Source organism: Antennarius striatus, chromosome 14, assembly GCF_040054535.1.
Source record: "Antennarius striatus isolate MH-2024 chromosome 14, ASM4005453v1, whole genome shotgun sequence".
Lineage (NCBI taxonomy): Eukaryota > Metazoa > Chordata > Actinopteri > Lophiiformes > Antennariidae > Antennarius > Antennarius striatus.
This window is the reverse complement of record NC_090789.1, coordinates 1,174,141-1,196,776: the sequence shown is the minus strand read 5'-3', so window position 1 is coordinate 1,196,776 and position 22,636 is coordinate 1,174,141. Positions and strand designations below refer to the sequence as shown.

Genomic DNA, 22,636 nt, shown 5'->3' with positions numbered 1-22,636 from the left:
GGGCGATTACAGGAACCACCGACGAGCCTCAGCGAGATCCAGCCTGATGGGTTTCCGGACGTGGATCGAGGTCAAATTGGCTGACCTTTGACCCCACCTGCTCCAGGTCCTGGGTCGTGGGGTCGCTCAGCTTCAGCTTCATCTTCATCTTCAGCTTCAGTATGTACTCGATTCATTTTGCCCTGATGCTCAGACCAGCTCTGTGTTTTGTCTTCAAGATCAAACAAACTTCATGCAAACCAGAGTTTGTTCGACTTCCTGCAGCGGCCCCGCCCACCACCGCCGCCACCGCCCCGCCCACCGCCGCCGCCGCCGCCCCGCCCACCGCCGCCGCCCCGTGATGGAGGCCTGTTGATCAGACTGAACTGCTATTGTGTGACATCACAACTTGGAGCTGCTTCACTGACATCCAATGGAGAACAGGTTTGTTAGCATCAAGAGGAACCAGAGACAGAACCGGACCGCTCCATCGCCATGGAGACCACAAAAGTAGGGGGGGGGGCAGGGACGGAAATGAACACATGAAAGATTTTAGGCCCCACGTTTGACTAAAAACATGTAAAAAAATGTGATGTTTTCCATCCAGATCCTCCACCCAGGAGGGACCGGAGCTCCGGAGTTACATCAGAGAGAGAGGGAGGAAAATTCTTCAAGTATGAGAAAATTTTACTGCCCTCCTCCCTCTCCCTGTCCCTCTTTTCCTTTTTTCCCTCGCTCCCCGTCCATCCCCCGTCATTCAGGACCTGTCGGCCGCTCAATGAGGGCTTCAGAGAGAGAGGGAGAGTCGCCACAGCGCTCAGCAGGTCAGAAAGAACTCTCCAGATGATGACATTTCTCACTTTGTTCCCTCATTTTGACTTTAATATAACTGAAAATTATTGAATGCATTTTGAAATAATCGATAATCTAGATTTTTAAATTCATATTGCATTAAGATTTAAAATGAAATCAACTGATTTTGTTTCTAATTTTAGGTTGAAGATTCTTTTTGTTGTATTTCTCACCTTAAAACCTGATAATTCCTTTAATTTAATGATATTTAAAATAATATTCCACCATGTTTTCACTCTTCTGTTTATTTAATGAGGATTTAAATGAAAAAATTCAGACTTTTAAACCTAAATATTATCTCTGGGTGCACGGATCTATGATGACTTCATATCTTTTAATTTTTTTTTGTGTATCTTCCTCATTTTTACGTTCATTTAGTTGATTTTTTTTCTCGTTTGCTGATCATTTAACCAAAAACAGGAAGTAAACTGTGCAGCATCACCTGCATCAGGTGGTTTCTTCTGATGCAGTTGCACCTCAACCCCCCCAGTAAAGCTCAATGCTTTATCCAGGTTCTACACTCAGGTGGCGCCACCTGAGTGGAGAACCTGGAGGTTTGTCGGTGTGGAGCCTCATCCTGGAGGCTAACGGTTGCTCACAGCAGAACACAACAGAGGATTTACAGTCAGACTTATGCAGAGTTGCATTATGGGTAATGTAAAGGGTGAGTAGAAGATAAAGGCGTAAACCTCCTCTCTCTCCTCCTGATCGATTCGCAGTGAAGTGTTTTTACCGAGCGCCCAGTCGGTGTTTGAGCGCCGCTCTCAGGAGTTCATTTTGGCTTCTGGAGGAAAAAAACAACAACGTTGGACTGAAAGATGAGAAGCAGCAGCGAGAGGAAGTGACACGGGAGTGTTTGTGGTCGGGTTCTCTTCGGCGCCCCCCGGTGGTCTCGTCCCACCAGCATCATCAGCTGCAGCCGCCGCCGCCGGCGGGAATTTACGAGCTATTTGTTAGCGCTCTCGGGTTCATTTAAAGGAGCAGTTCACCCACCAGTGGAGGTCCAGTCCAGATGGGGGGGTCGTTAAAAACACACAATAATAGTGAAAAAGGCGTCAAGTCTCCGAAAACCTTCAATAAACTAGTTTGTATTTGTGTTTTTTGCCGTAGCTTCTACGCTAACAGAGGAGCTTAGATCAATGGGAATTCTCCAAAAGGGCGCATGCTAACACTTTTAGCTTAGAAGCTTCTTCTGTTTTAGAAAATGTGAAAAAAATGATCTCTCTTCTTCTGGAGCGTTTGGGGGTTCTTCTTTACAGCAGTTGGTTCTTGATCCCTTGAGGATGAACCCTTATGGCTTCAGTGAGCCTGTCGCATTTCAGCTAGCTAGTTTTTAGTTATTCGGTGTTATTTTGTCACCATCGAACAGACGGAGATGTTTCAAACAGACGTTCATGGTTCCCAGAAGATGAACCCTACCTGATAGGTATAAATTGGTCGTTTGGTTTTGACGGGTGTTCTTGGTTCCTCCGACACCTGGTTTACCTGAATCCACCTGTTTCCCCTCCTTTAGTGTTTACGATTGAGGATAAACCGTTGTATTATATAAGAGAATGAGAACAGAAGAGTCTTTGGATTATGCTAATCTGGTTCCGTCTCCATCAGGGGTCTGGATCATATGACCCTCTGGGTTCAGCCCGGCGCTGGGAGCTCTCAGCAGCTGGTTTCTACATTCAAGCGGACGGACGACACGCAGTAAAAGTATTAACCAGCTTTATTTTGAATCCTCCCTGGGGGAGACGCGGTGATTAGATTGTTCATGGAGCCTCAGGAAACGTCTTCCTGCTGGAAACCAGTCCATTTAGATTGACTGATCTCAGTATCACCCGACAGATTATTATGGAATATTATATTCTGCATTTCTGCACAAAAGGTTCAATTTCTTCTTGGTTTGTTTGTGAACATCATCGTACTTTTTATGGCACCGATAAGGAACAGGAGTAACCGGAGGAGTTCAGCTCCACTCATCCTCAGGTCCCCAATAATCCATCAATTATTGATGATGTGGATCCGGTCCAGCGTTGGATGGTTTCTTCCACAGCCAAACCCAACCTTACTTCACAGGAAGACGCTCATGACGTAACGTTCACAAGAGGGTGAACAGTTCCTGAGTCCGCCCACGATCTGGATGCAGTTTTATGGCTTCATCCTCAACCGTCCTGGAGAAACACCCAACGATAGAGCCAAAGAGTCGCGTCCCCAAATCTGTTTCGTTTCTGGAAACGGAAAGGAAAATCCGAAACCAATCAGACACAAGGATCAGTTTGAGACGAAAAACCAGTTAAAGTTGATTGATAAATGATCAGCATTCAGTCTGAGTCCAGAAACTTGACCCACGACCACATATTTGACTCTTTCCATTGGGGTTTATTGGGCGACTCTCTACTCCGTATAGTCGTAAACAGCTAATCGCCACATTTCTGCTAATTGTCCCCAACATGGAGTTGGAAAAAGTTAATTTTATTGTGTTTCTGTCTTCATTCCAGGGGGAAAATCCCCAGAGAACAACTTCCATCACGTCTGAAGGGTCTGACTGAAGCGAAGCGACAGAATCCGACACGCTTTGACCCGCTAAGAGCTGCTAATCTGTTCATCTTTTAAAGAGGACTTAAAAACGCTTCTGGAAATTGGTCAGGTTCACCTCGACCAATCAAAACGCTCCGGCCGGCTCGGGTTTCCTGAGTGCTCCAGCATCTCTCCCTCAAATCTTTTTTCCTAAACCTCCGAAGGAAGAAGTTTCCTGGTCCGACCCCAGCCATGCTGCTCTTCATCCCGTCCCTCCTCGTCTCCCTTCTCCTGGCTGCTCCTGCAACCCTGACCCCCCCGACCTCACAGGAGGTACAGGTCAGAGGTCAGAGGGCACCGAGGGAGGACCAGGACTCCATCAAGGTGGGGGTTTGGGTAAAACTGTTGGGTTCTACCATCAGGAGAAAAGAAATGTCTGTTAATATTATAGAATTATGGATTAACACCAGATTAAATCAGGAAAACATCCATCAAAGGATCCAATGACTGAATTATTTCCCTGGAGGGACGACAAACACACCAAACCTGCTCTTCACAAACAACAAAAATATAATTCATGGATGTTTCCTCAATCTAAAGGCAGAAATTATTAGATTAACCAATTTAATTCCATCACTTTCATCCCAGAGTTGAGCTGATGATGAGCTGATCACATTAGTTGAATATTTTTTGACCTCCATTAATGTTCTTCAGCGTGTCGAATGCAAGAATGCATAATTATTAAAGATAAACCTGTAACCAGTGAGGCGCTGGTTCAGTTCTACCTGGGAGGAAGCTGACCCCTACTGGACCAGTTCAGCCTCCTGCGTGGACGTTACTGGAACAAAGGGTTATACTGGAACATGTCCTGATCTTTCTGGTATTTTTTGGTATTAGACAGCAGATGAGTTTGGAATCTTTAGCAGTTCGTAAATAAATCAGAATTATGACACAATAGGACCAATGATGTCATCGTCCTCGTTCCAGGTGGTGATCTCAGAGGGCTGCGCCACGCAGGGGGACGCCTCTGACGCCAGCCACGGAGGTGAGGGAGTACTTATTTAAATTTATGTATAAGTTTTACCATCATTATTTTAACTCTTAAATAACTATCAGTAAATGACGTATCTAGAATCTTCCATTTAATTTATTAATTCCAGAAATATTCCAGTAGTCGAGATTTGCGACAGTCGTCCGGGTACGTGATACATTCCGAAATGAATTTAGACGTTTATGTGGATTTTTAAATAACTTTTTAATCAAGTTATAGATATAATAGTAAGAATAGAATAACTATAAATCCACTAAATATTTTTTTGTTACTTTAAATGATGATAAATTCCCTTAATTTATATCTGCCCTTTAATCTTTCTGCTTTTAAGATTTACATTTAAGATTTACATTTTATCACCAAATTTCGTCCTTTTATTTCTTTAGATATGAACTTTTTTTAGATGAACTTTTTTTCTAAATATTTTTTGAGAGTCTGGACGACTTTGAGGAAAGATATCGAGGCGCAAACCGTCGTAAATCCTTGTGGTTAAAATCTACCTCATTATAAGAAAAAAACAAAACATTTGTTTAATGTCGTTTTATTTCGAACATATATTGACCCTAAATCTATAAATGAAGGAAAATAATTCATGTCCATTCACTCCCATTGATTTAGCGCCCTCTAGGTGTAAAACTACTCCTTTAACTAAACATGTGACACAAGTATGTGTGTATTATCACTAAAATGTACTCAAAATACATTTTAAAAAGTCCTGTTTTCATATATCATTTGAATATTATAACATATTTTAATACAAGTTTAATGATTCAATGTCTAAAGTTTAAATTCTAATTTTTTTTTTCATTTCATCCTAATTGCCTAATTTCCTCCATCATATTCCTGAACATCCGGCTCCTCTCTGTGTTTCTCAGGGAAGGAAATCAACCTGATTCCCGGTTCTCCTCTGGTCCTGACCCATAAGATCAACCTGGTTCCGTCGGGTTCGGGTTCGGGATCAGGTTCTTGCGGTTGTGAGACGGACTTTGCTGCCCTGAAAGATCGCCTGGAGAGAATAGAGAGGGAGGTTTCTGCCCTCAGGGAGAAATGTGGAGGAGCTGATGGAGGCTGCTGCACCTCCAAGGAGAGCAAAGGTACTTCAAGATACCCTCAATCGGGATCCAGTAGGGATACCTGGGGCCGGCCTCCACCAAAACAGAGTTAAAGAATGACTAAAACAGAAAAATCCTGCCTGACTTTCCTCACATTTTGGTGCTAACCCGTCCTTCCTCCCTGTGGATTCAGGTGCGGGTTGCTCCATCACACCAGAAGTCCACGACTGCCCCAACGAGTGCAGCGATCAGGGTCGCTGCCTGGAGGGCAAATGCGTCTGCTTTACCGGCTTCAGCGGACCGGACTGCAGCCGGTCCGACTGTCCAGGAAACTGCAACGATAACGGAAAGTGTGTGACGGGGCGGTGTGTGTGCGATCCTGGTTTCACGGGTCCCGACTGCTCGCAGAGAGACTGTCCGAGCAAGTGCAACAATCGGGGGAAGTGCGTAAAGGGTAGATGCTTGTGCGACGGCGGCTTCGCTGGTCCCACCTGCTCGGATAAAACGTGTCCAGGGAACTGCAACAGCAGGGGGCGCTGTGTGGACGGAGAGTGTGTGTGCAGCCCCGGATTCGCTGCACCTGATTGCTCAATGAAGGCCTGTCCTGATGGCTGCAACAACCGAGGGAAGTGTGTGAACGGCAAGTGTGTGTGTGACAGTGGCTTCACCGGTGAGGACTGCTCCGAGGTGGCCTGTCCTGGGAACTGCAACAGCAGGGGGCGCTGTTTAAACGGAGCGTGTGTTTGTGAGGATGGATTCAGCGGCCCCGACTGCTCAAGAAGAACTTGCCCCAACGACTGCAACAACCGAGGGAAGTGTCTAAACGGCAAGTGTGTGTGTGACAGTAGCTTCACCGGTGAGGACTGCTCTGAGACTTCCTGTCCTGAGAACTGTAACAGCAGGGGGCGCTGTGTCGATGGGCGGTGCGTCTGTAGGAACGGATTCACCGGTGCGGACTGCTCGGAAAAAGCTTGCCCCAAAAATTGCAGCAACCGCGGGAGGTGCATGAACGGGAGGTGCGCATGCGACGTGGGGGCTTCTGGGCCGGACTGCTCGTACAAAGCCTGTCCCAAGAACTGCAACATGAAGGGACGATGCATCAAAGGGAGGTGTGTCTGTAGGCGGGGCTTCACGGGACCCGACTGCAGCCAGTGCGAGAAGGGAATGACCGGACCCAACTGTGATACCGGTGAGTAAAACAGAAGAGACAGAAAAGTGGTGCGTTTTGGCTTTAAGGTGTAAATAAAGTTGGTACGAACTTTGGACAACAATGTACGGAATAACCCGGATACACGATCTGATCGGCGTACAAATTATTTGAGATAATTTGAGCAAAATTTTAGCAAAATCCGATAGTTGGTGGATGGATACAACATCAGCTGAGACCACATCTCATTCTTTACCACGTGTTGGTGGATGGATACATCAGAGCGTATGTCGTTCTTTACCTAATGTTGGTGGATACATCAGAGTGTATCTCGTTCTTTACCACATGCTGTTGGGCGTATACACCAGAGTGTATCTCGTTCTTTACCGGGTGTTGATGGACGGATACTTCAGGGTGCATCTCGTTCTTTACCACATGTCGGTGGAAAAATACATCAGAGTGTATCTCGTTCTTTACCACATGCTGTTGGGTGTGTACATCAGAGTGTATCTCGTTCTTTACCACATGTTGATGGATGGATACAACATCAGTGAGACCGAATCTCATTCTTTACCACATGTTGGTGGATGGATACATCAGAGCGTATCTCGTTTTTTCCCAGATGTTGATGGACGGATACATCACAGTGTATCTCGTTCTTTACCGCATGCTGTTGGATGTATACATCGGAGTGTGTCTCGTTGTTTACCGCATGTTGATTGATGATACATCAGAATGTATCATGTTCTTTACAGCGTGTTGGTGGTTGGATACATCAGCGCATAACTCTTTCCCAGGTGTTGGTGGGTGGATACATCAGGGCGTATCTCGTTCTTTACTACATGTTGGTGGATGGATACAACATCAGAGTGTATCTCGGTCTTTCCCGGCTGATGGATGGATGCACCATCAGCCGGTCTGCTGCTTTTCCTCCACATCAGGATGTTCTGATGTTTTTGTACACGACTGAGTTTTCTTGCGTGTTTCCTGACATCATGGAGAAACTCTGGCTGCTCTGTGCTCTTGCGTATCCCAGATGCTTTATTTTAATATATTTATAACAACTTAATGGGTCACACACAGGAGAATAAACATGACCTCATTCCTGCTGCTCAGGATCGATTCTTCCCGACACACACTTGTTTCTTTTCTTTTTTTTAATATTGGCATTTGCACGGCGACTCATGTTGTCTCCTCACATTGTTTTTGTTGTCGTCGTTGCTAGGCAACGCTGGTGTGTCATCCAGAGCTGGTTTGAGTCTGAGGAACTGTTTCATTAAAGGAACCATAAAAGTCCCTCCGACAGGTGTGGAACTACTTCCTGCGCCGCTCCAGGATGAAACGCATCAAACACACTTGTGGGTGTTAAGTGTTTCACCAAATGGAAGCAACCACTGATGGGGGGGGGTCCCATTCCACAGGAGGGGGTGGGGGTGAGAGGACACTTATTTTTTATCCACCTGTTTTTATCTTCATTTATAATCTTAATTCAAACAAACATCTGAAGCTTGAACTTCCTTTTTTGTTTTTGTTTCCATGGTTACAAGCTGAGACTGGACTCTTTCTGGTCTCCAGGTTTTCAAAAAGTGGTTCGATCCGTCAGAATCTTTTAAATCACCTCTGATGTGTGAAAAAACAGATATTTGTGTCTGGATGCCACATTATTTTCATTTTTAATATTAGTATTATTATTGTTATAATAATAATAATAATAAGGGAGGTTTCCATTATTATTATTATTAATATTATTACTACTACTACTACTACTACTAATAATAATAATAATAATAATATTGTTATTTATTTTACAGTCTAAAGCTTTAAAAATTAATCCAGCAGTAATATTAATGAAATCAAATTAAATTTATTTATAGAGCACATTTCATACAAAATGCTTAAAAGAAATAAAAACAGGAAATAAAACTGTAAATACATTTAATTTTCATGCTTTTAGTATCACGGCAATTTTAGGGGTTGTTATCATTTTGATAGCTACGAGTCTTTTTTCTTCTTCTTCTCCGAACCAAACTCCTAAAAAGTCTGGCGTTGTTTGGTAATTCAATATTTTGTTTATTTGTCTCACGTCTGTAAATAAAACCCCAGAGATCTGCGTCGTGTCTGAAATCCTTCCAGAACTGGTTTCATGTTTATTTGATTGGGTTTGTCGGCGCCGTGACGACGAAACAAACTGTTTTATCTGACATGTTGTCTCGTCTGTGTCTCCAGTCATGTCCGGCGTCTCTCAGCTGAGCGTTCGGGACGTCACGGAAACCGGCGCCACTGTGGTGTGGACCCCGCCTCCCGTCCAGTACGACACCTACCACATCACCTTCACCAGCCAGGTACCGCCGCCGGGCCTCCGTCACGTCTGCGCGTTTCCTGTTTTAACAGTTTAGGACGTTTAAAACTGAAATGTCAATTCGGTAAACAGTTGCTTGCCAAAAGTAAGCGGACGCCCCGCTGCTGTGATCAGTTACTGATGGTTCCAGACCTTGAGGTGGAAAGACTTGTATGTGCGTGAACCTGATTGAATTAAGGTGACGTCATCATGATGACGGCATCATGATGACGTCATCATGATGACGTCATCACCTTCTTGCTGTGAGGCGACAGCGCCACACACTGGTTGAAGAGATTTCTGTCTGATTTGTGTCTCAAAAACACAGACAAGCTTCAGCTTGACCTTTGACCTTTGGGTTAAAATGCATTCTGAATCCTGCCCTAAAAATAACCCCTTAGTGGAAACACGCAAATTATCCAGCTTTATTTTATAATTATTTAGATGTTTTAGTGCTGTAAAAGCCATCGATACACGCTTTACACCACGAGTGTCAAACTCAAGGCCCGGGGGCCACATGTGGCCCTCCACATCATTTTATGTGGCCCTTGAGAGCATAAAAGGTCAGAGTGTCTAAAAATAAATAGGTCAAAAGTATGCTTTGAACAAAAACTACATTTCCCACAATGCAGTAATCAAGCAAACAAAGTTAACGTCCTAACTTGTGTCTGATGTTATTTTTCTTTATTGATTGATAGTTTGATCCTTGATTGATGGAGTTCTGTGGGTTTAATAACCTGACAAATTAAAATTATTTATATTATAACAGACAAACATTTTTTTTCTGTGTAACTGTACTGTTTGTAACTTATAAATAAATAATAAATTCAGAGTTATTTATTATTTATTAAGGAGTAGTTACATTTATGTTACATTGAGTTACATTTAGTTAATTAACATTTAGCATTAACATTTTCACACTTTCCTCTCTAGTTTAAACACACAGGATACAGAACACAATGCACTGTAAAAATAAATAAATAAAAGCAAAATTGCACTAAAAATATGATTAATTAAGACCAGCGACTCGTCCTCCTCAGACATGTGTGACCAATCAGACGTTAGAAGTGGAACATGACTAATTGTGTTGGTATTCATGGCTCCGAAGCTTCAACATCGGAGTCAAAAGTGTAACACACACACACACACACACACACACATTCATGCCGATCTTCTCGTCCCGTCGTTCACACAATGAAACGGAACGGCATGTCTCCGTGGTGACGTCATCAGGTGTGTTCTGATTGGATAACAAATCAGGCTCCTCCCACATGTTAAAACCCATAATCTGTAAATAAACAATGTCTGTGTGTGTGTGTGTGTGTGTGTGTGTGTGTGTGTGTGTGTGTGGTGGGGGGGACATCTCTGGTAACCACAGAACACTCTTCATCCCAGACGGCGACCTCACTGCCCGTCGTGTCTATTTGTTGTCTTTAATTGAAGATGAAAGCCATCCGGTTACCGCGGCAACGCTCCTTCCACATCCGACATGCGAACACCGAATCCCAGATCAGGGATCGGCTTCCAGAGGATATTTTTTTTGAGTTGTTGTAAATCACACACCCGTAAGCCTGAATCTGAAGGAAGCGACAGACAAAAGACGAGATGAAAGTCGGGGGTGGGGGGGTGGGGGTCAGAATCAAAACAGCAGAGTCGTGCTCGGAGGCGGGGAGGAGAAGATGCAGATGTGGGATGCTTGTTGTCACAGAAACACGTAAACACTGTCAAAAACACGGCGACTGCCAGACGGATGACATCAGCGCCGGCCCACAGCTGTGACCCACACAGCAGCGGAGAGACGGACGGACCAACAGAGACGGGGCTGTTCGCGCCCCGCGACGCGCCTGCGTGGGGTCGACGCCCACCCGGGTTCGGTTAGCGCTGAATCAGGGGCCGGACGCTACTGGGCGTCACGCGGGACCGCCGGCGACCTCGTCCGAGGCCTGAACGGATCAGATCAGAGGAGACTCAAATCCAGAACGCTGTCAGAGCCCCACGTGATGCTGACTCAGCGGCGCTGCTCTGTTTTTGTCCGTCAGAGTCGATTAATAAAGTTATAAAATATCTAAAAGCTGGAAATTGTACCCTGAGTGGCTGGAATTAAACTAACGAAAACCATTTCAATCTGTTCCAGTCTGGTAAAAAAGAGCCCCAAACTTCCTAAATGATAGAAATAAATATTTTATCTCGTAAAGAACGAGACGTGGTCTCTCAGATGCGGATGTTGTAGCCATTCACCAACACGCGGGAAAGAACGAGGTGCGGTCCCACCGATGTCGTATCAATCCGCCAACATGTAAAGAACAAGATGTGGTCTCACTGATGTCGTATCCACCCACCAACATGTAAAGAACGAGATGCGGCCTCACTGATGTTGTATCCACCCACCAACACGTAAAGAACGAGATGCAGTCTCACTGATGTTGTACCCATCCACCAACATGTAAAGAACGAGATGCGGTCTCACTGATGTCGTATCCATCCACCAACATGTAAAGAACATGATGCGGTCTCACTGATGTTTGAATCCACCCGCCAACATGTAAAGAACGAGATGCGGTCTCATTGATGTTGTATCCATCCACCAACACGTGTCGTAACGCTGCCACTTAAGACGTTTATAATTTCCACTTTGGCCTGTAGCGTGTGTTTGTACGGCGTGTCTGTTGTGTTTCTGTGAACATGTCTGATTATAAATGTGTGATTTGAAACGTGTTTGACCTCTGACATCATTAAGAATCACCCAGAACCATCTGTCCTGTCCTCGTTCGGTTGATATAATAGTCGGGGAAGAACGTTCCATGGCATCACCGTGGATAAGACGACATTACAAACACCCTGTTGGGTCTCCGCCACGTTTTCCTGTCCTGCTTCTGACACAGAGACGCCGTCGTTGAAGAAAACCTTCTGCAGAGATGTTCGCTTTAATTTCCATCAGTGGCGTTGGGGCCGATGGTCGCTCCGTGGCCCAGCTGGACCTCCTCGTGTTCGGAGGGAACATCATCGTCCCCGAGGTCCCAGCGGAGACGTCACTGAGCCTCAACTGACTTTAAGGCTTAGCGTGATTTTATTGGAGCCTCCGTTTTCATGATGTCACCCTCATCCATATGGAATGCGATGAAAGAATTGTGCGGCGCGGACGCTGATCTGGGACGACTTGTGGGGCTCTGTCGCCGGGGGAGTCAACACGGTGACCAGCATGGCAACCAGCTGTGGTCCATTTAGTTTCCGACACCGTATCCGTTCATCAGAAAGTCCAGGCAGAGGTCGGCCCGGTTGGTAGTCCCAGTAGAGTCATGGTTGGGTGAGCCTCGGCTTCTCAATTAAGGGAGATTTGAGGGCTTCCAGCAGATAAACGGAATCATAACTGATGTAAGAGCTTCTGTAACAACATGGAAATAATTAAAGACCCAAGAATCTTCCGCTTTACGAAAAGATCCTTGTTTGAGATACGTATCAGCCGGATTGGAGATCCTGCTCCTCTAATCCTCGTACTTTGGGTCTAGATTGTCCACATGTGTGTTTGAGAGTCGACGCCGATCTATCTGCTGTAAACGGCAGCAAGAAGTAAATGTGGTTTAACTTTTCGTGTCTCGTTTGTGTCTGAAAACAGAAGGAGGGTGACCAGCAGATCACGGCTCAGCTGGACGGCGGCCTGACCGGCTTCACCCAGACGGGCCTGGCCTCGGGTCAGGAGTACCGCGTCAGCATCGCCGGAGAGGTCGACGGCCAGAAGGGGGCCGAGAGCTCGACGGAATTCATGACCCGTAAGCACTCTGTGATGTCACTTCCTCTCCTTGAACACGTCAGACGTGTCATTCTGACATTAGCTTTGGCAAAAATTGATGTTGTATCCATCGGTCAAGACCTAGGAAAGAACGAGATACGGTCTCAGCTGATGTTTTTAACCATCTGCCAACGCTTGGTAAAGAACAAGATACGGCCCCATTTGATGTTGTATCCATCCGCCAGCTAGCGGTGCTATCCTGAAGCACGACTCGTACCTCAAATACCTCGTATCTCCAGGTTTTACTGTTTTACTGCTTCAGTATTTGCTTTGGAAAGTTCTCTTTCATTCCCATGGCAGATGCTGGAATCCTGAATATATTACAGTTGACAGTAATGCATAAACGTTTCAGTGCCTTCTGAAGGCGGGTTTCGGTCTGTACTGATTATGAAACGGAGCTTCTGACCGTCGCGTCGCCCGACCCGAGCAGCTCGATTTGCCAAACTGGCAACGAGCGTTTAAACATTAGCCTCTCGCTGCCCTTCTGAAGAGCGATGTCACATGTGGCAGCAACAGTTTGGCCAAAGACGAGGAAATGCGCCGAGCCAAGGTAAATCTAAAGCTGAGAAACTGTGAGTGGATGTTTATGGACCTACTTTGCCTTTTGGACTCTATCCCACAGTCGCTTCCAGGTAGAGTAACAGAGATTTATGCTCTTCATCTTCAGTCCTCTCTGGTCCCACCAACCTCCAAGTGGCCAAGATGACCACCACATCTGCTGTGGTCCAATGGGTGGAGTCTCAGGGGGAGATCGACAGGTACCGTTTGACGGTCACGCCCAACGACGGAACCGGGAGGAGCCAAGAAATGACCGTCCCGGCAGGGCAAAGTTCTGCCCACATCCAGCAGCTGGAGCCGGGGCGTCTGTATGACATCACACTCGTGGCGGAGAAAGGCTCGAGTCGAAGCGAACCCACAACCACGCAGGTCACACCCGGTGAGTACGGAACCCCTGAGGTGCGTTCAGTTTAGTTTAGCTCGGATTATGGCCTGAATGTGACAAAGTGTTGGTCGTGACATAAATTCCCCTTTTTAGTTTTAGGTCTTCCCCATTAATTATTTGATAGTGGGGCTAATTTTAGGTTCTAGAACACAGATGAAGGCATTGTTTGAGTTCTCTTTGAGATTTTGGGTGAATATGAAAAGTATAAAATAATGATTTCATCCTTTTCCTATAAGTTTGGAACCTCTGGAGTCTGAGATTCCATAAAGTTCTAAAGGAAAATACACCAACATTGGTGTGTCAAACATCGTTTATTGTGCTATGGCTAACGGTTACGGAGGGTTCAACTTGTTTCAAAAGGATTTTTCAAACATTTTTATTTGGTTTTAAAACGTTTTTTTTAACATTTCTGACTTTTCACCCTTTCAGTAAATGTAAATGCTAAACAAACAGGAACATTATTCATCGAATAAATGAGTGAGAGCAGGTTTTCAGGAGTTCTGCCAATGACAAAGAGAAATTTAGAAGATGAAACAATAAATAGAATGTGCTGCACGAGCTGCAGTGATGGATGCTTCGATCTCGTGCTAAATGTAAGCTAGCCAAATGTTTCCTGTCTGGTAATCTGGTGATAACATGCTCCAACTATGTGTGGGAAAATGAAAGTTTAACTCATAGGAACCCAACCTCCAGGAGATTATTCTCTAACTGACTCTGTTGTCCTTAATTCAGTATTTTTCTCAACAGTGACACCCAGCCTGCTGAAGTCCTCTGTCCGGCCTGAATTGTTAATCAGTTTTCTTGCAGGTTCCAAATAGGGGGCGCTGTTACTTCATCGGTAACTGACAAACTTCTGCAAATTAGGTGTCCTGAAAAGAGTCTTGCCGATTATTAAATCCTCTTTTTCTTTCTCTGTTAGACGCAATTTTTGCCGGATTGTGAACAGCGGCTAAATGTTGACCTTAACTTTGAATCCAAACACTCACTCCTTTCACGTCTTTAGGGAAGACATTACCGGTGGTTACCACGGAAGCTTTCACCATGCAGGTCACATTAGCACCTGAACAAGTGGTTGTTAAAGACTCTGATCCAGTGCCTGAGGTCCCAACCCAACTGGAAAGGACGGAGGATGGTAGCGATGCTAACTCTGTAAAAGTTGGAGGTACTGATGGGCCCAGTAAAGATTCTGCAGCCGCTGTGACTGCAAGAACTAAACATCTGGTCAGCAGTGCATTGGTAAGAAATGGAACCAGGCCAAAACTCTTTTCCAAGAAGCCAAATGTCCTCGGCCCTTTTCGGTTCAATACAACAAGAGTGACGCCTGGAGCTCGAAACACTGGCCCATCCCCACTGAAAAAGTCAACAATGATTGAGAAGAAGAAGAAGAAAATGGTGCCAACAATGAGCAAACCCAACCCGCGTGTCATCACCATCGGAAACAGGACAATAACTTTGACTGTGAGAAACGTGGAGGCATTGGGTAGCGAGAGAAGGGACACAGCTGTAACGTCTGGGACCGATTCAGATGCAAACAGACAACATAGCCTGGAGGAACCAACTGTTGCTGTTGGCTCCACAGAGCGACCAGATGTTGGCATGGCAAGCCATGGAGATGACACAACGGCAGTGTCTGTGCAGCCAGTTTCGTCCGTTAAAAGCCAAGAGAAGAAATGTATGAACAAAATTAAAGTGACGCACATCAGATTACCCCATAAGGATCGAGGCAGTGGACGCAGAGGAGATGGAACAGTGCTGGTTGGAAGGACACATCAAGAATCCTCTGAAACAGATGGTACCGCTCAAGTTAAACCCTCGTCTGCAGAGGCGGACCTTGACTATTCACCAGACCCTTTACATAAACTCCTGTTAAACACTTACGACAAGCTGAACATCACAACCTTCTCTGTTCAGTTGCCCCCAAAATCAATCCACCCTGTTGATTTGGAAAGAGTGACAAAGCAGATAATGAAGCGCCTGAAGCCGGTTTCCTCATCCTCATCAACCTCATCCGCGCAGACGTCATCTTCACCAACCTTATCCTCACGTGTTCCATTTATTTCAACGGCGATGCCGTCAGTATCAGGAACATCCTTTGTTGCACCATTAACCTCATCGATAGCAGCACCTTCGACATCATCACCAACGTCACAGCCGTCATTGTCACCTTCTCTTCCACCATCGTCCCATTCCAGCTCAACTGAATCAGCTGCAGTTGGTGGCAATCGACAAAATGTTAACCTCTTAAACAGGGCTGATGCGGCATCACCTGTAGACGTAAAACTACCACCTGTAAAGAATGGCGCCATTCCTCCTTTCCGCCGGATACCTGCAAAGTCTGGATATCCGCGATACCCCAATGCTAAATTTGGATTGTTTTGGAACAAAACCGATCTAAATTTGAGAACTCCTCTCCAGTTGCCTCCTCGTCGTAACCTCACCCATAGAAGAGAGACGGAAACCAGACGTGCATCCACTTCTGCACAATCTGGGCTTGTGCGTCACCCACGTCTAAACTTTGGACTTCTTCGGAACAAAACTCATTTCAGAATGAGAACTCCTCTCCATTCCTCTCCTCCATTGAACTTCATCCATGGATATGAGACAAAGACCAGACACACGTCCACAAGGGAATCGTTGTCTTCACCATCATCATCTGTTTCCGAAGAACCGTCCTCAGTTGATACAGGTTTACCAATAAGGAATATGAGTGGTTACAAAGATGAGACAAAGATATCTGCATCCCCTGAGATTGAACAAAATGAGAAAAAGATGCCATTGAAAAGAGGACAATTCCCAGTTTACTATGATCCTTTAAAGAGGGGATTCCTGCGTCGTCCACTTCCAAACTCGGGACCTTTTCTGAACCGAACTCATCCATACTTGAGGCGGTTGCCTCCCCCACCTAAACCTTTAAACTACACATCAGCAAAAGGGAAAGAGAGGATAACTTCCACTGAATTACCTACATCCTCGTCTCATCCAGTTTATAAAGGATCCAAACCAACCGAAGGTGCTGGGGAAGTAATAGAGAAGACTGAAGACATTGTTACCGGGAGACTGTCCACCGAGTTCAGTCAAACCCTTAAAGAAACTAAAGGTCCTTCCTCCCATCGACCAAACACTAAAGTTGGTTATTTTCGTCGGCCACAATTGTATGGTCTACGTTTCCCAAACAAAACCCATGTAAACCCAAGATTGCCTCCACATAGAGGTCACATGCTTAAGCCTTTCCCAATCAGAAGGCTAGATATAGACCCGGGCAGCATTGTTGGAAGTCAAAATACCTATGCAGGAAAAGATACTGCCACTGAAATCCCAGGTAAGCAATCAGGGGAGCAGCACACCCCCACACCTACCCAAAGAGTGCAAATTCAACAGCACCCTAACTTGACACAACAGATCAACGAATTAGAAGTAAAAGACAGGGTTCAAACTGACAAGTCTAAGGAAGAAGAAGTTAAACACCGAGATTCCAACTCTGACTTGAACGTCCATGAAGAGATAAATAACCCTGAGAACATTGGTGCTCCAAGTCGAGGTAGACCAACTATACAACAAACTCCATCTGATCCAAGACTCAGATTCCCCAAACCAGCCACACTTCCAAAAAGACATCCCTCATCAAGAAGTACCCCAATTAGGCAATACGTCCGTGCAAGTGGGTTGAGGGGGGATACAAAATCAAATGATACTGCAAGAAGGTTGTTTGATAGTAAAACTCAACAGACAAGACGGACTTCCTCCAAACCCCTGACAAGATCAGTCATTCCTTCTTCCGGAGTCCGTAGGGAACCTCTGGTCCAGGCGGTAGCGACAAACCCAACCTCAGATGGGTTTATCGGCACACGGGATTCACCGGAAGAGATGAACAAAAACTTTGTGACAAATCAAGACCCTAGAAAAGATGAATGGTCGAAACAGAGGGCAGGAAATAAAGGTCGTGAAGAAGAACGAGAGGATTCAGAGAAAGGACATCCCAATGGAGAACGTCAACCAACCAAAGCAACAAAATCAGTTAATAGAAAGCCCGGAGATGGAAATAAAGTACACGAAAGTCTCTTTACACAAGTTCCAAGTATTGAAAGCAGCGCGACAACCAGACGGTCAACAGGAAGTGACAAAACCTTTCAAGAAGGTCGTCCTGGTTCAGGGAATTTGCCTCCTCAGACTGAGTACACAGTGACTTTACTTGGGAGGGGTCCCGGCCCTTTGTCCAGACTGCACAAGTTTGTCATCAGTACAGGTACAAGCCATTGTGACAGTAGAACCACATCTATAAGTACTGTACAATGCTGCCACATTACTGTCAAACCCTTATATCTTCACATCTTCACCATTTTTCTCATTTAAACAAACGTTCGTTGTTCACACCTGACTTGTGAATGAGTGGAACATTTGTGCTCACCCACTAAAAGCTTTCTCCATGTTCATGTCAAGGGCTCAAGTTCTTCAGCACTCTTGATAACTGTAAGTTTGAGAATTACAGTTTTGGCCCGCGTATTTTTCCCTCACACAACTGTCGTGTTGGTGATGACTTAACCTGTCGTGTTCATTTTCAGTGAAACTTGATGTTTGAAATGTCAGCTGTTGTGTTTTGTCTTCATGTCACATTCGTCTTGTCCATCAACTTTCAACAACCGTGGGATAATGTGAAGTGTTGTCATGCGCAGTAATAATTAATAGATTACATAAATGACCACTGGGACTGCAGCAAAAAAGAAGAACTTTTCAGGAAGACCATTTCTCACTGAGCTGAAGCAATAGTAGCATTCACTCACCACCACTCTGGTCTTCTCTCATTCAGGGTAAGCTAGCGGCCATCTTCACCGACACCCCCTCACCTCTCCCCCAAAACCAGGGTAAGACCGGGGCTGGTCTCTACGTTCAGTCTGACACCGTCTACATCCAAGGCGCTCACGTTTGATTCCTTTGGACCAACAAAAGTTTAAGAGTTGGACATTTTATAACGTTAAAACAACACGTTAGTACAGCAGTCCATCAACAGTCAATCCAGAACAGGGGTGGGCAAACTTTTTCACTTTTCGAGAATGTCTTGTATGTACAAATACAAATGACACGTAAAAACTGTTATATAGAAGGTCTTGGTCTTTAATAGGAATTATTTTTAAGCTGTATTTATTTCTTAAAGAGTAATTATATAATTTAAATAGGTTTGGTGGGCCAGATTACATAGCCGAACGGGCCGCATCTGGCCCCAGGGCCGTAGTTTGCCCATGCCTGCTCTAGAACCTCCAGACTTCTTTGTCAAATTTGGAAGGTGAAGCCCGGACTTCTTGAGTTTTATTCTAAATTTGCGGGTAAAATTCCTGACATCTATAACATGATCTAACACTTCAAACGTGAATCATCACTTTCAGCTCTTCCGACTGCGTAGAATTAATATGTGAATGTTTTTGTCGTCATTTAAAATCACCCACCTTTTTCTTCTCTGTTGTGTTCACTCTTGTCACGCTTTCATTTTCAGGTTTGAGCGACCGGCTAACTTTTAATGTCACCATCGTCTCTTTCACTGCTGTCCAGGTCCCATCATGTGTCTGTATATGGTTTTATACTGTATATATGTTTGCACTGTACATATATACACAAACTCATCGGAGCACTAATAGTAAATGTGTGGATGGATAAAAATAAAGGTCACCATTAGCATCCTTTCGGTGACTATTTTTTCTCTTCTCTTTCCTCAACTTTATTTTCTTGGAATTTAAAGAAAATCCTAATTCTTTTCTTTCATTCCATTTTCTCATCTTTTCAGTTTCCTCATATTTTCTCCTTTCTTTCCTCGGTTCTCCTGTTTTCATTCTCGTCTCTCGTGGTGTTCTTGGCGTCACGCAGGCCCGGAGCCTCCCACCAACATCGTGTTCAGTCAGGTGACCGACAACGCCGTGACGGTGTCGTGGACCAAACCGAAGAGTCCCGTCAGCAGCTTCAAGGTCACCTACACCCACACCGACGAGGGTGAGCGCTGGGAACCAGGTTTCTATAAAACATCTGAAAGACAACCGAAATAGTTCCAATAGTTCATTTTCTTTGTCTCTGTAGGCGAGCCGGTGTCGGTTTCGGCGAAGTCGAGCGACTCCTCCCTCGCCCTGTCACACCTCACGCCTGGCTCCACCTACGAGATCAGCGTCATCTCCGTGCTGGGGTTGGACGAGAGCGATCCAATCACCGACTTCGTCAAGACGCGTGAGCGTTTCCGTTTTCACCGATTTTACCTGTCGAGTGTTTGAAAAGTTATAAACATAAAGCAGAAATGTAGGTTTTTATTCCCATAACATGAAACAAATGAGCTGAAACTCGCGTACGCAGACGATACGCGTGTCTACACGTAAGTCAGGAAACTCGTCTTCCTCAGTCGGATGAAGGCGGATCGGATCTGGAAGTAATCTGAGTAAGTTTCGTCAGAGCAGTCTGATCCTGGATCCGTCTGGTGATCTGCGTTGCTTAGAAACAGGGGTTACTCCGGGTGAACGCCGGCGCTGATGGGAAATAAAGTCTGCAGAAACGTCTGTAATAAGTCGGCGGTTTTTACTCGTCTCTCAGTGCCGGACCGGCCCACCGACCTGCGGGTCCTGAACGTCACCGACTCCGCGGCGTTGTTGCTATGGCGACCGGCGTTAGCCGCCGTGGATGAGTACGCTATCGTCTACGGCTCCGGGTCGGGGTCGGAGGTCAGGGTCACCGTTTCTGGGAATTCAGCCGAGCAGCAGCTCAGCGATCTGGAGGAGTCCACCACCTACACCGTCACCGTCAGCAGCCAGCTGGGGGGCCAGGAGAGCCCCCCCACCAGCACCAGCTTCACCACCGCCGGAGGTCAGAGCCCAGCCGGCGCATACGCCGCCACCGCCACCACCTTCACATCAAAGCCCACCCTGTCTCCGTCTGCTCTCCAGGCTCCGGTGGGGGGGACGGCGGCGGTGACGGGCCGCGTGACCTCCGGGCCACCGACGTGGGCCCCCGTTCTGCCCGGTTGTCATGGAAACCACCTTCCAATCCCGCGGGCGGCTACCGGCTGAGCTACGGGATCGAAGGCCAGGAAGTGGAGGTGAGAAGACGCTTTGAGTTTGGGTGCGTGTAAAGGTGGGCGTGGCCATACATGACAGACTCCGCCTTGTCCCCCCCATCCCCCTCCACAGGAAGTAGTTCTGGACTCCTCGGTAACGGACTACAACCTGCCCAGGCTTCGCCCCGGGTCCAAGTACGCGGTGCAGCTACAGGCGGAGGGAGGCGACCAATCCTGGGCCCCCACCTCCACCGAGTTCACCACCGGTAGCAGCCGCTCACAGGTCGCACCGTTGTCATGACGACGGAGCCAGTCAGCGCTGAAGTCCTCCCCCCTGTCCCGTTCTGCAGGCTCCCTGAGGTTCCCCTTCCCCACTGACTGCTCCCAGGAGCTGCTGAACGGCGTCCGGACGTCGGGCGAGGCGGAGCTCTTCCCCCTGGGGGGCCCCGGGGCCCCTGTCAGGGTCTACTGCGACATGGAGACGGACGGAGGAGGCTGGACGGTACGCAGCGACCGCGTGTTCCTCAGGTCGGAGTCAGGTGTTCCCGTTTAGAACCCGTGTGTGTGTGTGTGTGTGTGTGTGTGTGTGTGTGTGTGTGTGTGTGTGTGTGTGTCTGCGTGTGTGTCTGCAGGTGTTCCAGAGAAGGAAGGACGGCTCGGTGAACTTCTTCAGAGGCTGGAAGGACTACGTGAAAGGGTTTGGGGACCTGAGCGGAGAGTTCTGGCTTGGTGGGTCACTTCCTGTCCACTTCCTGTCCACGTTCTGTCTATTTCCTGTCCACTTCCTGTCCAGATCTAGCGTTATTTAGCTTATCTGTTAAACTTCCTTCCACTTCCTGTCAATTTCCCTTCCACTTCCTGTCCGGGTCCGGCATTATTTTAGCTTATCTGTTAAAATGTCCTTCCACTTCCTGTCCACGGTCTGTCTACTTCCCGTCCACTTCCTGTCTGGGTCTGATGTTATTTTAGCTTATCAGTTAAACTTCCTTCCACTTCGCTTTGACTTTGGAGGCGGGGCTAGCTGATGACATCACAGGGTCAAATCCAGGTCAAATGATGCGTTTCCTGTCCCCCTTCCCCCCCAGGCCTGGACGTCCTCCACAACCTGACCACCGCCACCAAGATGAGTCTGAGGGTCGACCTGCGCGACGCCGACGAGTCGGCATTCGCCAAGTACGCCCGCTTCGAGGTGGGGAGGAGGAACTACCGGCTGACGGTGGGGGGCTACAGCGGCACGGCGGGTGAGTCCCCCCCCCCACACAGGAAGCACTGGGGACAACCAGGAAGTCGGTTTCTGAACCACCTTCTTGGGTTTTTCAGGGGATTCTCTCAGTTACCATAGCAACCGGGTGTTCTCCACCAAAGACCGCGACCCCACGCCGTTCATCACGCGCTGCGCCATGTCCTACCGGGGGGGCTGGTGGTACAAGAACTGTCACGAGGCCAACCTCAACGGCCTCTACGGCATCGCCGTCAAGCACCAGGTGACCCCGCCCAGCCGGGACGGTCAGGTTATAGACGGTTCGGTGTGCTGTAATGTGTGTGTGTGTGTGTGTGTGTGTGTGTGTGTGTGTGTGTGTTTGTGTGTGTGTGTGTGTGTGTGTGTGTGTGTGTGTGTGTGTGTGTGTGTCAGGGTGTGATCTGGACCACCTGGAAAGGGAAAGAGTTCTCCATCCCCTTCACCGAGATGAAGATGAGACCGGCAGCCTTCAGGCCCCCCAGCAGAGGAAGAGAGAGAAGACAATGAACTGCTACACACACACACACACACACACACACACACACACACACACACACACACACACACACACACACACACACACACACACACACACACACACACACACAGGTTGTACAGCATTTATCTCCTTCGCAGCGAAGCGATGTTTAAACAGACGTTCGGCTGACCTTTAATCGATCCTCGTCGTCGGTTTTGACGCTTTTTTTTATTGTTTTTTGAT

General features: G+C 46.7%; 1 protein-coding gene across 3 annotated transcripts; it reads left to right on the top strand.

The window, feature by feature from the left end:
• The first annotated feature begins 409 nt into the window (after positions 1 to 409).
• On the top strand, positions 410 to 22,472 carry LOC137606945 (tenascin-like). Of its 3 annotated transcripts, XM_068332298.1 has the most exons (20): positions 410 to 489; positions 587 to 803; positions 3,318 to 3,720; positions 4,324 to 4,381; positions 5,263 to 5,481; positions 5,633 to 6,628; positions 8,813 to 8,928; positions 12,538 to 12,691; positions 13,379 to 13,648; positions 14,658 to 17,897; positions 19,508 to 19,630; positions 19,715 to 19,858; positions 20,216 to 20,485; positions 20,566 to 20,717; positions 20,809 to 20,941; positions 21,026 to 21,177; positions 21,308 to 21,404; positions 21,761 to 21,916; positions 21,996 to 22,159; positions 22,309 to 22,457. In XM_068332298.1, the coding sequence occupies exons 3-20, from the start codon at positions 3,589 to 3,591 to the stop codon at positions 22,420 to 22,422; spliced, it is 6,690 nt and encodes a 2,229-aa protein (XP_068188399.1). In that variant the 5' UTR covers positions 410 to 489; positions 587 to 803; positions 3,318 to 3,588; the 3' UTR covers positions 22,423 to 22,457. The 3 variants fall into 3 exon arrangements, with proteins under 3 accessions (XP_068188399.1, XP_068188397.1, XP_068188400.1); XM_068332296.1 differs by lacking the exon at positions 410 to 489 and having other exon boundaries at positions 495 to 803; XM_068332299.1 differs by lacking the exons at positions 410 to 489; positions 14,658 to 17,897 and having other exon boundaries at positions 616 to 803; positions 22,309 to 22,472.
• The last annotated feature ends 164 nt before the right edge of the window (positions 22,473 to 22,636 follow it).